General features: G+C 44.9%; 2 protein-coding genes across 2 annotated transcripts in view; both read right to left on the bottom strand.

Annotated features, from left to right (window-relative positions):
• Window positions 1-4571, bottom strand: part of LOC146186306 (uncharacterized) — a 30813-nt gene extending 26242 nt beyond the window's left edge. The window contains exon 1 of the mRNA XM_084608025.1: window positions 4442-4571. The gene's annotated coding sequence lies outside the window, so the exon portion shown is untranslated. The remainder of the gene's footprint in view (window positions 1-4441) is intronic.
• Window positions 4572-13035: 8464 nt separating this feature from the next.
• Window positions 13036-18871, bottom strand: LOC146186307 (prolyl 3-hydroxylase 2-like). The gene is made up of 3 exons (XM_084608026.1): window positions 18763-18871; window positions 14789-14979; window positions 13036-13245 (listed from the first exon to the last, which is right to left on the bottom strand). The coding sequence occupies exons 1-3, from the start codon at window positions 18869-18871 to the stop codon at window positions 13036-13038; spliced, it is 510 nt and encodes a 169-aa protein (XP_084464152.1).
• Between the last annotated feature and the right edge of the window lie 482 nt (window positions 18872-19353).

A 19353-nucleotide genomic window follows, 5' to 3' on the forward strand; every position in this document is an offset into this window, starting at 1 on the left:
CGGACTTTCATCGAACGATTCTGGCTTAACCTTCCAAGGTTAAGCCAGAATCGTTCGATGAAAGTCCGTCGCCGCATCGAAGTTTCAGCTCTCGTATAGTCAGTTGCTGGTAATGTTGTGCTGATAGTGCTCCAGCACTATCAGCACAACATTACCAGCAGTTCAATACGCTGCTTATTTGTTGGCCTGTGCTTAAGGCTGCATGAATGGCTTGCGCAAGCCCCTTTGGATTACTATACTTCGCTGTGTCGTGATTACTTTTGTGACAAGGCGATACACACGTGGCGATAGATTTGGTGGTTGAACATCAATATCAGCGTAGAATTTGTCACACTGGTGACCTATAGTAAAATTTCTCCTGCGGGATTTCGCGACCAACAGATTTCAATTTGACGATAACCTCAGATTTATGACGATACCGCTGATGACAGCCTTGGACTGCTCAATATAATGGGCGCCCCCACCCCGCGTTTAAATTGGTTCCTCGAAAATGGGCCCATTGTGTGAAACGTTGCATCACTAAATGAGCAGGTGTCCAGATAAAGCTGTTGAATAATGGGATAGCAGTGAACTTCGACCCCCACACTTGCCTCCAATGATAGCAAGGAGGGAGTGGGACTGAGAAAGAGGCACTTTGAAATTGACCGGTATGATCAACAGAGGGGAGAGGCTAACACTAAATAATGAAGTTAATGAAAAGATTACGTCATACTACTGAGACCGTTGAGATTGAGGTAAAGGCAGCACCGAGAACAAGGTTTTGTGAGTACTAGCGTCACTCAACGTCTATAGAGCAACGCCGATCTGTGACGTAAGCATGATGCGGTGGCGCTTCTGTCGTCAGGCCGGGCCGACTGAGGATGAAAAGTAGGGTTAGCGCCCATAGGAATGCGTGGAACCGAAAGATTTTAAAGCAGTTTGCTCATTACACAGGCCACCTATGATGTCATTCAGCGCAGAGCAACCATGAACATCTCAGAACAGATCGCGAAAGCATGGAATCTCATTACCGAGGCGAAGTATTTTTAAAACAACGCAAAACGTATGAGAGTGCGAGTTGGGAGGGCGACCGATAAAAACACATGCAAACGCGACTTACCGCAGCATTTTTCTCGTTTCGCAGCGCACCAGAAGGGGTGGCCGGCCGTTAAACGTTGGCCAGCGCTTTGAGCAAGTGTGTGGCAAAGTATGCTGCGTCATTGCGGAGGTAATCCACATTTAAAACCACTCGTTGTGTAGAATATGAGTGAGAAATGCATTGCGGTAGCGCGGCCCATACAAAACTATCTAAAGAACGGTTCGCAAAGAAGCTGACATTGTGCCTACGAAAGCAGTCATTTTTAAGGGCTGATGCATTATTTTAAGACCATGAATATATATCCATGTATGCAAAATTTCGCGTCTGACATCTCTAGTAAAGCTTATTTATCAATAAATATGTGCGGCGCGTTTACAGACGAGTCCCCACGTCTACGAGGCGAGTAGCCCAAGCGGCCTTTTTTGTGTGTGTGAACGTCTTGTACCAGATCATGTTGCATGCCGGAAGTAAAAAACAAACATTCATTTTGCTGGCGACGCGCATGAGCCGCGTAAGGCATTATAATGATGCCAACGAGACATGGTTCATTTTGTAAATTGAGAGTGACAAAACGCAAAATAATGGGTACGACATCATTCCGTCCTGAATACATCGATCGTGGCTAAGTAGAGGCGGTAAGTATTAAAATGACTGCATATGTAGTTGCGTCGCGATACACGAATGTGGTGAGCAAGTCGCAACCAAACATCTCGAGAGACTTTACATTCCGACGTTAGTGCACGCACTGCCTGATTTGCACCGTAAGGAAAAGAAAAAAAAAACGAGGAAAACCCCACAGAAATCGCAGAACGATAGTATATGAGAAACATAGAAATACGACGAGGAAAAAGAAAATTGAAAAATAGTTAACTAGCATATATGCCCGTTAATGACCTTACGCGCGCCCACCTGATTCAATATTATTGCATGCCTCCAGGGACTTGTATACGCCTGGATGGTCTCTGCAGTGAAGTGACTCGGAGAAAAGATCAAATATACTACATATTTTACCTTGCCCACTGGTGGCAGAGCGCCCGTGTCAGTCCGGAGGATTTCAAATCTGTTTCAGGCATAACAAATGGGTTCGAGAGCACAACGCCGTCAACGTACAGCTTTTCATTGTAGCGCTGTTTACTCAATTCCTAGAAGCTTTTCATGTAGTCCGACATTGCTGCAGTGCACACTACGTTGTCTTGCAAGTACTGCAAGTCTGATGACTTACCGGACTGTTCAGAGCACGATAAAGTTACCGCGCACAGTTGCAGACGAGCATGCACCACCAACGCCGTCGCTAGCAGACGTTCCGGAGCTGGAGGCGGCCGCGGTGCACATGGCCAGCTGCGCTGTCGTCTGCTGCAATGCGCGAGTCGCACGTTCGGTCCATATTGTCGTATGACGCTTGACAACTGCTTTTGAAATCTAATTGTCTCTTGCATATATCACTTGGGCGATAGTTAAAAAGCTAATTTACCAAATGCGGTAGCATATCAGACTGTAAACAAAACTGCGTGATTCACTACATGAGCCTTTTAGTGGTGTCCGGATTCACAACATAGATTATTCGGAGAGATTTAAAAATAGACTGCGTCCGCAATGAAGCAGCATACTTTGTCATACAATTCTTCAAAACGCTGGCCAACGTTTAACGACTGGCCACCACTTTTGATATTATGCGAAACAGAAAAATATTGCGGTAACTTGTGTTTACATGTGTTTCTATGGGTCGCCCTCCCAACTCGCACCCCCATAGGTTTCATTTCATTTCATTTCATTTCATTTCATTTCATTACCTTAAAGGCCCCTAAAAAGGGGTGTTACATAAGGGGTGGCAAGAGCAAAAATACATAATCACAATAACAGGAAAGTTTTGACACTATCGATGAACTGTGGTGTGCAAGTGATGAGAGCAATGTTGTCCGGAAGGCCGTTCCAGTCCGCAGCTGTTCGAGGAAAAAAGGAATTTGAAAACGTGACGGTACGTGAACGTGGACGGGCAATTTGTAGCTGATGGCTGGTGTGATGAGATATGCGTGTGGGGGGAAGAATATAAGGTGCGATGCGCATAGGACCGTGGAAAAGTTTGTGAAATAAAGATAGGCTGGCAATGCGACGACGGAGCGATAAGGGGGATAATCCGGATGCTGTTTTTAAGGAGGAAACGCTGATTTCATAAGAATACGATGAATGAATAAAACGAGCGGCGCGATTTTGAACAGATTCGAGGGCACTAATGAGGTAAGCTTGATGAGGATTCCAAATGGGCGATGCAAATTCTAGTTTGGACCTGACGAATGATTTGTAGGCTAATAACTTTACGTGTTCGGGAGCATGATGAAGATGGCGCTTTAAGAAACCTAACGTCCTGTTAGCTGACGATATTATGTTAGTAACATGCATACTCCAAGAAAGATCGCTACAAATTGTTATGCCTAAATACTTATATGATGGAACTAGCTGTACGGGAACTTCAGAGATTACGTAAGGAAAAACAAGAGGGTTACGGCGACGGTTAATAGACAAAAGATTACACTTACGTGGGTTAAGTTCCATTAGCCACTCGTTACACCAGTCTTGAACAGCATTAAGATCATTTTGAAGAGAAGATTGGTCAGCGGTGGTGAGAATAGCACGATACAGTACACAGTCGTCAGCAAACATACGTAAGTTAGATGTTACGTTTGAGGGCAGATCATTAATTTATATTAGAAAGAGTAGCGGGCCAAGCACAGACCCCTGGGGGACGCCTGACGTTATTAAGAGTGTTTTAAAAATACCTCGTCTTTGTACTGAGATTTCATATTTTCACGATCTGATGTACGGTGTTCACGGTTGCTCTGTACCGAATAACGACAACATCGGTGACTTGTGAAATGAGGTAGCTGCTTTGAAATTTTTCGGCGCCACGTATTCCTATGGGCGCTAACCCTACTTTTCCCCCCCAGTCGGCTGCGGCGCCGCGAGCGCCCCTCTTGTTTGTAAACACGATGTTGGTCTAAAGTTGAAGCGTTATGACAGAGAAAGATAGCTTGTCTCGGAGGAAGCGAAGCACATGCCATTAGGCCTCTTTCGGCCCATCACCTTTAAAACCACAGTGCTTCCTTGTAATTATGGCTATGGGCTGGATAGCCTATTTATGCATTCATCAGTGTTGTCTGGGAATGGCGGCATAGGTGCTGCAATACTAAAGACATGGTCTTCGCAATGATCGTACGCTAGGGCCAGGCAGAACTTTTTACCAGGAGTGGTCCGCCATTGCGCTTTACAACAAGACCCTGCAACAGAGACAACTTGTCTCCGACAAGCGTCTCTCCGCATATCTCTGACATGAGAGTAAAGCAGTGTTAATAACTAAATTATGCCTACCTTTTCAGCTGGACTCCTGACGAGGCTTGCAGCTACTCCGAGGGCGGGAGGAATCACGAGCGATGCGTCGTGTGCCAGTGAAGCTGGCTGTGTCAAACGCAGGCACGTAGCAGCAAACGACAGTGGCGTACCACGCCCCCATTAGCCTACCGAAAGGATCGATATTAACGGCCCCGAGCAGCTAAAATTGCACCGCTTGATATCTACTACTCATGCCGATAACATACATGAAACCCAGGATCCGCAATCCCTGTCACCACGCAAATTTTTAGTGCGCATCTTTTCCACGAACTAAATGAATTTGCTGTATTCGATTACTATCATACAATCTTCGCACATCATCGAACGCAGATCACCAACTCCCGACTAAAGGTAAAGTAGCTTTGCCTTGCTGCGACCGTCAGCAATTCTGATTTGGCAAATAGCAACGCCAGACAAATTATACAAATCTTTGCTTCACAGTAAGGCAAAAGTTTTCCCCCCAAATGTTTGTGTTTTCCACAGTTTCTTGCACAAATACAGGTAAGCCTCGATGGCTCACTGAATACGCGACAATCAAACATCTCTTAGAATGAGAGCTGCTTTGGTTTCCTCTTTTTGCGGTTAGGGGCAGAAGATTCTGCTGTATGTATCTGATGGCGAGTTGAGTGACCAGGCTTGGGCCTTTGCCTCAGACGTCCGGGCCTCCAGACCTGGATTGACCATCCTTATTGCCCAGATACATCGGCCTGAGCTGCCAGACTCCAGCGCAGCTGTCCTCGGACCTTCCGTGGATCGCAGCCGTGATTACATGGCCACCACCCTGGTGACCGAACGCAAGCTGCCCGCGTCTCCACTAGACGCTGCTCCGGCCATCTGAAGCACGCGAACGAGAAGCTGAACTGACAGGTCCTGGCTGTAACGTAGAGGCCTGCTGCATACGCGCCCTTGAACCGACACTTCGATTCTCGACCATCGACTCGGCCGCACGCACCACACATAGAAGGAAACGAACATATGAGTGGACGTTTTTTTTTTCTGCTCTAGATTACCTTCCTGTTGTGTCATGTGTTTTCGTTTTCCTTTTCCTGCTTTTACGTGTTTTTTCCAGTGTTAAATTAGTGTTTTTTCCCTTCAAGTGCCTCCGCCCCAGGAGTTATGATCTCGAGTAAACTTCCTCTGGCTTATCGACGCCTAAAACCCTATCGGTCTGACGGCAGGAACTATCTCAAGCCGCAGCGTGGCATGTGAGAGGAGGTGACCATTGCAAGATCGTGAACCAGGAATCCCTGGTAGTGTCGTCGCCTCCATCCTGTGCGAGCTTTTTTCGCAGCTTCTTTTCAAAGAGAAGAAAAGAGCTTTTTTAAGAGTGCGCCATATTCGCCAAAACATCTGCTCTTTCCTTGAGTGAATTAGATGCCGAACCTCTATTATAAATTGCAGTTTGGTTCCCTCTCTCTCTCTCTCTCCCTCATACGCACGCACGCACGCACACACACGCACACACACACACACACACACACACACACACACACACACACACACACACACACACACACGCACACGCACACGCACACGCACACACACACACACACACACACACACACACACACACACACACACACACACACACACACACACACACACACACACACACACACACACACACACACACACACACACACACACACACACACACACACACACACACACACACACACACACACACACACACACACACACACACACACACACACACACACACACACACACACACACACACACACACACACACACACACACACACGTGCTCGGCTACTGTTCCCAAGGATGCGGGATTGAATCTGGGATCGGCCTCGGCGGCCGCTTTTCGATGGAGGCGAAAAGCAAGGCGCCTATGTGCTGTGCCATGTCAGTGGACGTTAAAGAACCCCAGGTGGTCGAAATTTCCGGAGTCCTCCACTGCGGCGTCTCTCACAGCCTGAGTCGCTTTGGGACGTTGAACCTCACAAACCACCACACACACACGCACACACGCACGCACACACACACACATACGCACACGCGCACACCCGTACACACACGCACACACACGCACGTGTGCGCACACGAACACACGCACACAGGCACACACAAACACACACACGCATGCACAGACAGACAGAGCGATAAATCGTGACCACTGACGTTACGGCGCATCTCAACAACAGCTTGATGTCATGGGAATCACCAAACTTGCGGCATCAAGGGTCGAAACATTGCTACCTTGCGAGAGTGCTGCCAAGCACTAGGTTTCAAGGTTACTGTGATGCAGTTAGACGTTACAAATGCCATCGATCGCGTGTCTTGTAACGTTATTTTCACCATGCTGGATTATGATAATGTGGGAAGCGTAACGAAGGGAGTACGAATGGCGTATGCAAAGTGCACAACATGCATCATTTTTAATGGAGAACTCACTGAAAACCTCCATATGCGATCCTGAGTGCAGCAGGGTCGTCCGTTGACGCCCCTATTGCTCGCACTCTACCGCAAACAATATATCCCGTAATTCTGACCAATTACGGGCTTCATTACTGTGAGTGCACGTGAATATCTTGACTTACACTGACGACGTCGCAGTTTTTTATTTAAATAAATAGAACGTTTGTGAGGCAATTGTAATAGTTGAAACGTTTTCCAAATATACAAGCGCGCAAACAAATTGTAACAAGGTTATGGGTTCTGAAATGGTGACTGTCATCAAATCCGAGACTACTGCTCACGACTTCGATGGTATACTGTACCCTCTACGTGCCTTGGCTTGCCACTGCACTCTTATTGCAATCCGGAGTCATACAGGAATGAACATGATGCAACGGCAAAATAAAAGACGAATGCGTGGCAAGAGACAATTTATGTTCTCACGTGCTACTATGTGAATCCTCTTCCTCGTATCCTAGATATGGTATGTTATGCATGTGTTGAGCGCATCGTGGATGATTATTCAGAGGGTATATCGGGTTTTTGCTCTATATATTTGGACATCCACACGGGATAGACGGAAAGACCAACAGAAGAATCTTGTTCTTACCCATAAAGAACGGTGGCCTTGGTCCTGCATAAATATTCGTTAGAGAAATTGTGGCGCGGTTTATGTTTCTTTGCAACCAAATGTATGTTTTTATTCGAACATTACTTTCAAGTTCGCTTATGTTGATTGCTTACAGGTTAATGTATGTTCGGTTGATGAAATGCACGGTGCCTTGAGAAGTAATTTGCATGAAGTTGTGATGGCGTACAGGATGTTGCAGGTACGAGTTTCCATGCAGTACCTCACCAATCTCACTAGGAACAGCCTGTATAATGATATAGTGTAAACAAAGATGCTTGTGCCGACTTCCCGTTTGTCAAGCTACGGGGGGGCAGGTGAAGATGTACTCAAAGAGGTTAGAAGAATATCAAAACAGCTCTCTGCAGAAATGTTCTTTAAACTTCACAAAGTTAGACTTTCAGTTGAAACACTGTTGCAGGGCAAAGGCCTAATTGTGCCTTCGCCGACAAATTGAAGTTTATGTAAACATTAAACCATAGATCATACGTTTTTAGACTGCAGGGAAGCAATTTGGGGCGGGAGGATGGTGCTTAAAAGGGCATTAAAATAAACTTACCATTACATCCGTGCGGTATGTTGTTTTTGCCAGTAGTAAAGCAAGAATTCCTTTATGACACTATCATGGTTCTCGGCCTCCATAGCATATGGAAAACACGGAGACAATTCAACAATGCTAACTGCTTTGTCAGACTTGTGCGGAAGCATTTCATTTAAGGTGTCTTAGGCCTGAGGGAAGTGTATCCAGTGCAACATGACCAGCCAACGTGGACAAACGTTCTTGACGATTTGATAGAGATGAAAAATTTATGCCGTGTAATCGCAAGTGCGCCTCACACTTTACGTCTTTTGCCTTTTGTTACAATGTTACGTTTAGTGTGTTTTGTTACAAGAACAAAAAGCGCGGCATTTCGTAGCCGGTTAGCGCACTCGGCTGGTGATCGGAGAGGTATGTGTTCGATTTCTCAGTGGAGGATGATTTCTTTCCTAAAGGTTAAACAGAACCGTGCCGCCATTTGATTGACAGGTTGAGTGTAACATCTCTTGTGGACGGACGCACACTTATAAGCCTATAAAGGCTTTTGCTTTAAAAAAGAGCTCCACCGCCGCAGGGGTAGGAGTAAACGTGTTAGCCCCAGTTTCAGAATTCTAACAACAGCGTGTAAATTACAGAATAATGATTCGTTTGTTACCCCCGAACCTCTCTACGACAGCTGCTTCGTACGCCAGGGCCTCGATGAGGTCTCTCCTCATATCGATGTCGAGGAATAAAGGTCACCAGTGCGAACCTCTCGCTTATGTTAGGATTCCAGATCGAAACACAAAAACAATTATGTGCGTCACATCGTGCCGATTCATTTGACACTACTCAAAACATTATACATCAAACGGCTGGACCACAATTTTGCCACGAATGGTGATCGTAAGTGGCGACAAACAATTATTCGCAGGTGGAGTATATAGGGCCGGTCGATAGCGTAGTAGGTAATGCAGTGGGAGCGGGAGGCCTTGGTCACCTGGCTTAAAGGAATCATGACCTCACACATGGTGGGCCAGGTGGTGAACTCTATTGTATGTGTGGTCACGCGGTAGCTAAGAAATTATTTGAATGCTGCAGCTATGATAACGTGCGTTATGTGCTATCTTTAATCTGACAGCAACGGAGAAACGGACGAAAAACCGAAAAACGTAAGTAGTAACAACTAACGCTCCTGGGATTTATTTTGGCTTAGACCACACGATACATTATTACGCATAAAGCTACATCTGGAGCGTGACAATAACTGAAGGGCTGATGTAAGATGTAAAGTTTATAGGGAACAATTATCTTCTTGCAGGAGAAAGCAAGACTGTGCAGCGCCCGTCTATGCCCGGAAAACCAGCGATGCAATGCGACTAATAGATGTCGATCCTGTGTGGCTGCGGCTGTTCGAAATCACTAATGCATCCAACGATTCTGCTACCTTGGGTAGCGGGATGCCCGCCGGCTGCCTAGGATCGCCGATGCGCTGGTTGCATCTTTCTGCTACCCATTGCATTGTTCCGAACATTCGCCGCCACAACTGAGAAGTAACTTAACAGACCATGCGTCCTCTGAATGCTTGGCGACACGTGTGATTTGGCGCTTCACGACAGGCATGTTTTCAGTTAGTTATTGACCAGATGTCCGGGGCCATCCCTGTGAGTGCGCCTGGAGGTCAGTTGAATTATATTGGTTTTGTGGCGTCTCCGCTGACTTTCAGAATCCCACATGCAACCGGAAGGCGGAATGCGTTGTTGTGCCCGGCCAAAGCCTCCAAGACATTCATCAGGACGCCAAACTTCTCCGGCGAACGCCTCCTTCACAAAAATCGGATACTTCTGTGCAAAGCAAGGGCGCACTGGAGGCGAGCCATGCCAAGGGGAGAGAAGCGACGTGTTTGAACATGAGCTGAGCATCCAGACAGCTCGGCGCCGTGGCCCCGGGCTGGACCGCTTATCGTCCCGCGGCATATTTGAAGCAAGAGCGCAGCAAGCTCTCCCATTGGCCCTGCGAAAGTGCTGCCGTTGGACTGGACCATTTTGAGCGTCAACGGTTTCTCGGTTACGGAGACTCAAGTGCTTCCGTTCGAGACCCCGAGTGTGAGTTCGTCACTAGCGTCCATCGGGAGCAGTTCGCCCCCTGAGAGAGCGGACGCGGCGGAATCTCCCCGGCCGTCGCTGCGCGAGAACAGTAGCGTATGGCTATGTTAGCTTTCGGCCCCAGAGCCGAACTCGTGTAAATGCCTGTATATAGTGTATAAAGCTTTTCATCTCACCAGCGCCGACTTGGATTCATCGCTACCGGCCAGGGAGCTGACAGCCCTCGTTCACGAAACGGGTGACGAGCGCTACGCAACCAACTCCTTGGCCCAACCCTGTTGAGGGTGGGCTACTGTGTGATAACCCCACCGGCAGAACATTGGATGGCAGCTGCGGGATTGACCGGCGTCAGGCACCTCGGCGCAGTGAGTACCTGAAGTTTCCCTCAAACGCCAGGCTTTCTCTGACACAAACGGTAGCTTATAGAAAGGCTGAGAGTAGCATTGTGTTAACCTTGCGTGTTTCAAGCCTACAAGAAGTGTTTTGAAAACGAAGGGATGCTGAGAGGGCAATCAGTGTGAGAAAAGCTTGCGCGTCTCTTGCTAGAAGCGAGACAGCGAAAGTCTAGTACGCTATTCTAAAAGGCAAACAACAAGAGACCGGTGTAAATGATGGAGAGTTACAAGGTCAAGGAACTACTCCAAATTTGTGAGGAGTTGGGCATCGATTTGGGCTCAACAAAAAAAAAAAAGGAAATTCTTGACATCATGCAGGCAGAGAAAGTGACGGCTGAGGAAGCCGCAGAGGCCTGGGATGATATTCGAGAGAGAAAAAGGAAGGAGGAAGCCGAAAGGCTAGAACTCGAAAAGCGCGAGGAGCGTAAAAAGCTAGAACACCAAGAGAGCGATGAGCGTGAAAGGTTAGAAAGAAAAAGGCGGTTTTCCCGCTTAAAGAAGCTTACGCAGCTCGAGCTTTTATGCACAAGCTTACGCTTACGCAGCTCGAGCTTTTATATTATGCACAAGAGCAACTCCGTGATGATCACTATGATGATGCTTTATCATTTCCTTTGTTGCATAAGATGCATCGAGAGGAATCTAGAAGATTCATGCGACTTGCGTGTGTTTCTGAAATGTTGCAGATTACACTAGTCATGGCCTGCGGCTTTATCTCGATGTTTCCTTGCCGCCTTTATATTGATCGTTGGTCCGTGCGACGAGCATTCTTTGTTCGATGACCGACGATCACATTTACCGCTATCGCCACCGCCGAGTTGCTCAATTATTTTGCGGGTGCAAGTAAGCCCAATAACGAATTCACGTCAGTGTTATTACGACTGCCTTTTCTTTTGTGCCTGCAGCCTTGTCACTAGCACGTGACTATATGAACTCTTCGGTTGTAGGGCACGCGCTTTAGATCCTTACCTCCTTGTTGCACTCCCACATCTCCGCTTTATTATTAACAACTTACGAGGGCATACTCATAATTTTGTATATAATCATCATCATCATCATCATCATCATCATCATCAGCCTGATTATACCCACTGAAGGGCGAAGGCCTCTCCCATATTTCTCCACTTAACCCGGTTCTGTGCTAGCTGCATCCACTTGACCCCTGCGAACTTCTTAATCTCATCCGCCCACCTAACTTTCTGCCGCCCCCTGCTACGCTTTCCTTCCCTTGGAATCCAGTTTGTTACCCTCAGCGACCATCGGTTATCCTCTCTTCGCCCTACATGTCCTGCCCATGTCCATTTCTTCTTAATTTCCACTAGAATGTCGGTAACTTGAGTTATTTCTCTGACCCACTCTTTATATATGCCTCTAGTTGATTGTGCCAAACAATATCACGAATATATCATTTGTGTTGTTATATCTACTCATGCCCTAACAAGAGGATATCAGAAATCGACCAATAAGGTGTTGCGCAGAGACAGCGAAGAAGAGGTCGTAGATCAGGATTTTATTTCAAAGCAACCAGATTTACGTACATCTCTCACCTATATTTGACTCTAAAAGCTTCCTGGCGACATCTGTCAGAAGTAGAAGCAGTATAGTATGCGGAATGAGCAGATGGTGAACAAATAGAAACATAATCACCCCATTTTAGTGCGTGTCATATATGAAGAGACAACACCTCAGCAATTGGGCTTGCTCGAATTCAGCACGACTGTAGTGAGCACATACCGCGCAGCAGCATCTTCCATGGACATGCGTAGCAGAAAGCCAGCGCGTTTAGCTGTCGGCCAACCAAAAAGAAAACTTTCTGTGCGGTCAGCTGCTGATGTGTGGTAGGATTGAGTGGCAGGTGGCTATTTGCTGCGAAAAAAGAAAACTGCTGCAAGCTAGATGACTGCCCTCAATACTGAATAATCATTTGCAGATGGAATATAGAGACTCTGGAATATAGACTAGAAGAAAATTATGAAAAAAATTGTGCTTCAAGGCTATTTATGCATGCTTATTACCGCTCTTTTATGTTGTTCCCAAATTATTCAAAATTATTTTTGCCTCAAGAAAATACTTGTGAATAGGTCGCTTTCCTCAGCCTTCGCCATGGTTGGTTAATGATCGCAATTAGCTAGTAAAACGTCCCAGGATTAGAAATGTTTAAGAAATCCAGCCGCCTATCAGATGCAAATAGAGCATATTAGAACAATATTTAATGCTATATACTACTATAGAGCACGGCAGAACAATATACAGTTAAAATATACAATAAATGAAGTGCAACACTAAGAGAGCTAGAGCAGAATAATATAGAAGATAATGTATGTTTTAGCGTAGTGGTTTATTTTAGTTGGTTACTTCCTCAGGATGCCAAATAGAAGTAAGCCATAGGTGGAAACATTTTAATGAACTATACAGACATGCAGCAAATGGATCTATTTATGGGAGGCATTGTTCGCGCTCTTCACCTCATAGTGAAGTCTCCCGTTAACCTTACATGAAAGCTATGGTCAAGAGCCCCCGTCGAAACGGACGCTACTGTTGGCTGCGGAGTAGCCCAGTATATCGGCGCACTCTTTTCTACCGGACTCCCGTTGGTCCTTCGTGTGGGTCATCCAAACCAGCAGGGCGCAGCGGCGGCCGGTGAATACCGGCAGCACACCATGGCAGTTGCTGCCGCTGAACGCCACCAGGCGGCCGCACTTTGGTCGGATGATAGCCTATATTAGATGCACATAGAAATAAAATGCACAAATTATTACACTGCGTTACATTTACCACTTGAGAACTTGTACAGAAGTTACACTAACATGGGTAAATGAAGTATGTTATTGGCAACGAAAAATTAATTGGGAGGGCGTGAAATTGGAGGGTGTTATGCTACCGTGAAAATATAGTGTTCAAATTTTGCCCCCCATTGTTTTTTCCGGCAGTAAGTAAGGTATTTTACAAAATCCTGATCTATATTTGTGCATGGAAACGATTCGCTGTCTATTTTACGAAATTTCTCAAAGCTAGAATATTTTCCTTAAAGCTGTCTCTAATTATGCAGCAGTGGGATCATTAGGCGCAATCACATGCATTATTTGCGTCTTGCTAGAAAATCCTCGCCTACAGACTGCTGCGATATCAACTTTATAGGTTTTCAGAAAACAACGTTAAACATTGCAAAAAGGCACTCACTACATCCTCCATTGAGCACCTGCTTTCCTTCCATATTGCAATGACATCTTATGGTTAGGCGAATAATATCCATCAATCATATAGATAAGCAATCTCTCCATGCGTATTTCGCATTATTGAAATAACCTCATCTGCTCTAAAACAACATAGGCGGCAGGTACATGTCGCATGCTAACAAACGCCCAATGACCGTTTGCCCACAACGCCTAACGTCACCGCTCTCTGCGCTTTGAAGGCAGCGATTGTCATTTAAACAGGAGGATATTTAGAGTCACTTTTGCTAAATCTGCATTAGACCGCGACTTGAAAAAATTATTTTGCCCCCTAAATTGGTGACGAGCAGGAATGTCGCAGATTTGCTTGGCCTTGAAGGTGGAGTGAAAATTAAACGCAACATGGTGAGTATTTGGTGCTATAGTGAATACAGTGCTTTACGCACATAGCGCAACATTGTTCAACAATCCACAGGAAGAAATATATGTAAAACTTTATTAAGTCCTATAATTTGTGTCGTCATGAAGCTCGCGCTCTGTAGCCTAACCATTGACCGACAATATTCTAGTCTGCTGGACCTGTTTTTCTAGGTCGCTGTGCTGAACAATTTCACTCAGTGAGGTGATCTAGCTTTGGATGGTGTTTGAATCGACGAGTTTCAATGTTATAGGCAGGTGTGCGACAAAACAAACATAATCGGTGATTGCCGACGGCGGTGCAGCTGACGTGGACGTCCAGTCACCGATTAAAATTATGCATCCCTTTCTCTGCGAGGTTACTCTTATTTTCTGGTTTCGAGGTCCTGTAGTGGCCTAATCGAGATAAGGTGGCTATCTAGCGAAACTTTTATATACCTTTCTTTCACTGCATTCAGATACCCTCTCCTTTCGTTAATCGTTGGTGACCGTTTAGGCGTGAAAATACTCCGGGTTCGCTTGATGCGCTTCTGTTTGTACGGTTTAAGACCTTTTAATTGAAGGCGCTACACAGACGAGGACGCCGGTTGATGCATTCATTGATCTATTGCCGATTCAGTTTCATAAGTTATTGAAACGCGTTGTGAAGAACCCTCCAACTCGCACGCACCCGGACGCTGGTGCGCGGCGTCTTGGTGAAAATGAACTCTCCCCCATGTGCGTCGTCGTTCAGGTAGACGACAGCGCTGAAGTCCCGGAAGCTGAACTCCCAATTGAGAGCCGAGCAGCTTCCGTTCTGCCAGAACTGGCAGTTGTCCGCGTGCAACGGGTGGCTCATGTCACTCCTCTCGATGCTCGAGTCTGCGCAGCGTCGAGAACAGTATGTATTCACTGGAGGAGAGTGGAGCTGCAGAGCACCTTATCTCATCAGTAAGAAATTAATTGCAGGAATGAGATATTCAATACGAACTCACGACTTCCGTTATTATTCATCTGCCTAGCGGACAAGTGGAGAGAACGTGGAAAGACAAAACGGACGCAGGCCAAGGTGAAGTCCTTTTGTAGAGACTTACAGCTTCACGCCAAATGATAGTCTTTTTAAAGACACATTCTACTTCCATTACTAAAGACTAATGTAAAACTGCGTCGGAATTAGTGCACAGATCTGAAGAGGGTGCAGCTCTTCCTGTAGAGAAATATGTCTGTTTATTAAATTCCCTATTTTCTTTGACACTTCTGGGAATATAATCCTTACCATGTCTGCTGATTATCCTTTCATAGATTTTCCTTTGGCATACCCAATAAAATATTACGCATAATTTAAAAGGCCTCAGGGGTAGTCCTGTGGAATCCAGCTGGGAATTCATATGCGCTTTGCTAGCACACGCATGATGGTATAAAAGCCATCGTTCTTTGCTGATATAAACATTTGTTGGAATTTAGCGCTGGGTATGTCCCCTCCTTGTGGCAGTGTCTATTAGCACTACGTTTTTTTTTTTTTTTTTGATATCATGAACCATGGAGCCGAACCCGTGGGGATGGTGCATAGATATGGCGCTCGACTACTGTGTTCAAGGGTGCGGGATCGAATCCCGGCAGCGGCGGCTGCTTTTCAATGAAGGCGAAAAGGAAGGTACTAGTGTTCTGCGCGCTGTCAATCCCCGCTAAAGAACCCCAGGTGGTCGAAATTTCCAGAGTTCTTCACTATGGCATCTCTCATAGCATAGTCGGAGTTGCCTTGGGACGTTAAACTCCCGAAGCCAAACTAAACCAACAAGCCCAAGCATTACTTTTCTATAAATACGAACTTTTTTTTGTTAAATACAATCGCACACTTTTATATTATCTTAACTAGTCTTCTTGGGCAGTCGCTTAATACAGGTTGTGAACCCGATCACTGGAAGGTTGGAAAAGCAATTCCTCAGCACAACACTGGCTATACATTCTGTTTTAAAGATTATCGCCCCACGTAGCTCACCGAAATTCTGTGTAATATTGTGGAACGCGTCCTCTTCTTTCATCTTGATAAGTTGTTCGAAATTAATTCTTTCTTCAGTTATATTCTGCATAGTTTCCGAACAAGAACATTATGTCATGAGAATAAGTTTCATTCCTGACATCCAATGCATTGCTGGCAATGGGTAGCTTACAAAATGAATATTCCTGCACTGCACTTGTGTAAAGCTTTTGATAAAGCATTGCATCAATTACTTTCCTTCAAACTGAACGAATTGTAACTTAGTGTTAATGTGCTTTCATAGCTATACTTGTTTTCTTACTAAATGATCGCAATTCGTAAAGGCAAGTGATATTAGCTGGCAGTTTTCCCGAGTTCATTCTCTACGGCACCTGCTTTTCCTCATATACATTAATGACTTTCCGAGAAACAATAGCTCGTCATCTTGTCTCTTTGTCGGTGGTTGTGTTGCCAATCCTAAAATTAAGACTGCTTGACATCTTCATACTACAATTCGATATTATTAGGAATTCGCACTGGTGTATCTTCATACAATTATTTATTTTCTTCTAACGGTACTAATAACTTGTCATGAAAACTGCGTGGTCATCACGGAGCTAATAATCCTAGCAGAACGTTCGGCTATCTCAGGAGAAAGTTTTAATGTTGTCCTAGCACACTAAAAAATCTTTAAAACTTTACATTGTCCAAAAATTGCAATATCCAGGTTCTGCTTAAAACTAAGGCGTCTTTAAATATTCCACTGAATTGCGAAAGTGTGCAGATTCTCGCATCTCAGTTTACATTGCCTTACATCGCACATCTGGAGTGACTACCCTGAAAGCTACCATTGGCTCCTCCAGTGGAACGCAAGAAAGTATTTTGGCTATGTTTATTTTATAGGACCTTTCGCTACTAACAATATGTCAGGAAAGAACTTTTAATTTAATCGCCCTACATTTATGTTCGAGTCTATCATCCTCAGTAGTTAGGAATTTCATTGTCGCACTAAATAATGTCATGAACTTCTGCATTCCAAGTATACCTTCCAGTCTGTATGGTGTTCCTTTCGCCTGTGCTGAAATTGCGGCTATCAATCTTTTTCTTGCAGCTGTCATCAACCTTTTAATTCCAATTAACATTGTATTTCTCCTATCGCTTTTTTGCGTGTTGTCGTTTTTAACGCACCTACTGCTCTGCTGGGTTGCTGATTTTTACTTTGACATCTTGTTGTCCAGTCGTGATATTCTATATAAATAATTTTGTTTTGTGTTACCTATTTACTGCCTTGTGATTCACTCTTTTCGTGTCACCTGCTCCCCTCTGTAATGCTCTTGGTCCTCGTGGTTAAATAAATAAAATTATTGTTAGCTTGAGCTAATTGTCATCCCTACCCCAACGACACCCCTTTATGCCAAAGCTTCTCCCAAATCTGTCCAATGAATCCGATTTAGGGCCATCTGCAGTCCTCACCTAATCCTTGCAGACTTCCTTATGTCATCCGCCTATATAATTTCCTACCGCCACTGCTATGCATTCCCTTTCATGTAATCCAGTCAGGTTACGTTAAAAAACAATGGTGATCTTGTCTTATTATCATATGCTCCACTGTAGCCCATATCATCTTCTTTATTCCTAGTAGAATGCTTTCCTCGCATTCGATTCGTGACCCATTGTGATCGTTCCTCTCTCTTAAACATTATACCCACCATCGTCGCATTCAAAACTCATTGCATTGCTCTCAAAGTAGACTGATTTTATTTCGATATCCCCCTAGTTTCTGCCCCATAGGTTAATATCTGTAAGGGACATTTGTTATATATTTTAATAATAATGTGTATCGGTAGACTCTCTTTGCACCCTCGCCTTCAGACGAATTGCACACAGCCGCATTCTATTCTTCCACCTATTTCATTCTCTAGAGCCCTATCTGGGGTTAGTACATGCTGTAAATGTGTTCTCTTTGAAAGTTCCTCTATCAACCATAAGCTCTTCCCTCCATTCGAGACTACAACATTATTGAAAGTTTATCAAAAGTACTCTACGTCCGCCGTATTGCTTTCCTCTCTGTATCTTGAACCATGCTTTGCGATTAGGCTCCTGAATTATTTAGTTACAGGTACCGTAATCAGCTAATCAGAGATCACTATAGCAATATCGATTAAATTTTGAAGCAATCTGTTATAGCCAAGCCAACAGCACGCAATCTAAATCCAGAATACGTACTTTAAACACTCGGTAAATAATGCTAGGTATATCCATTCTTGCATGCCCGAAGTCCTTTTTGGTCGTTTATTTTTATTTTTTTTTTGTGTGTGAAGGACCACGGTCTTTGTGAAGACGCTATAGTTATTTCCCTAATTTACTAAACTCCCCTATGCCTCCCACATCGCCGCGACCATTTAAAATAAAATATGAATATTCTGTCGAACAATGGCTACCAATCACAAGGTTTATATAACATACTGAAGTTTTTACACATCGAATGGTTCCTTCAAAAGTTCAACCGAAAACACACTCAACCCGCAATTTTACTATGCGATGGTAGTGTATGAAAATATTTGAAGATATGTCGGGAAGAGATTCTTCGGAAGGCATTTTTATACGGTTGTGATACTGATAGGCTCAATATTATGCCTTCCTCGGAAGCAAGTGAACGGATTTGGCAAAATTGCTTATATATTTACCATTAAGTGCGGTGCGGCATGTTGCCTGCACCAGATGCATGTAGAGACGTCTCTTGAGCCCGAAATAGGCTTCGGTGAAGAGCCGGGCCCTATCCGAAGCGGCCAGCATCACTCTTGTGGCGGTGGCAATCTCAGCTGAGGATCGCAAGTGCTGTGAAGACAAGCGCGTTAGGTCACTGACCAGCGCTTGCTTTGCTATGGACGCTTGCGTAGGGGCTCACTTTTTACTATTATCGTTAAGCTTCTTGTCCGTATCAGCTATTTTCGATCATGATAATGCATAAAGAAATGGAGATGGTAGGATCCCTTACGGGTATCGCAACATGCTGCCTGTGTTTGGTGACAACTCAGCTACTTTCTGAGCCTCAGCTCGCATGATATGGACACTAATCGGACGGGCTGGTACCACTATTCTCTATAGATACTGTATTTTGTGTTATACTTTTCCAAGAAGACATCTAATATGCTGCTAGGTGGAGCTATCAGTGTCTTTATTGATATCGTAGCACATGTCACTCTACGCGAAAGCCAGATTATGTGTTAGCGTTCATAGTAAATACAGCATCAACAGACCAAGGATTGAATTCAGGG

The sequence above is a fragment of the Amblyomma maculatum genome, chromosome 6 (assembly GCF_055883805.1).
Source record: "Amblyomma maculatum isolate TAMU_Amacu chromosome 6, ASM5588380v1, whole genome shotgun sequence".
Classification (NCBI taxonomy): Eukaryota; Metazoa; Arthropoda; class Arachnida; order Ixodida; family Ixodidae; genus Amblyomma; species Amblyomma maculatum.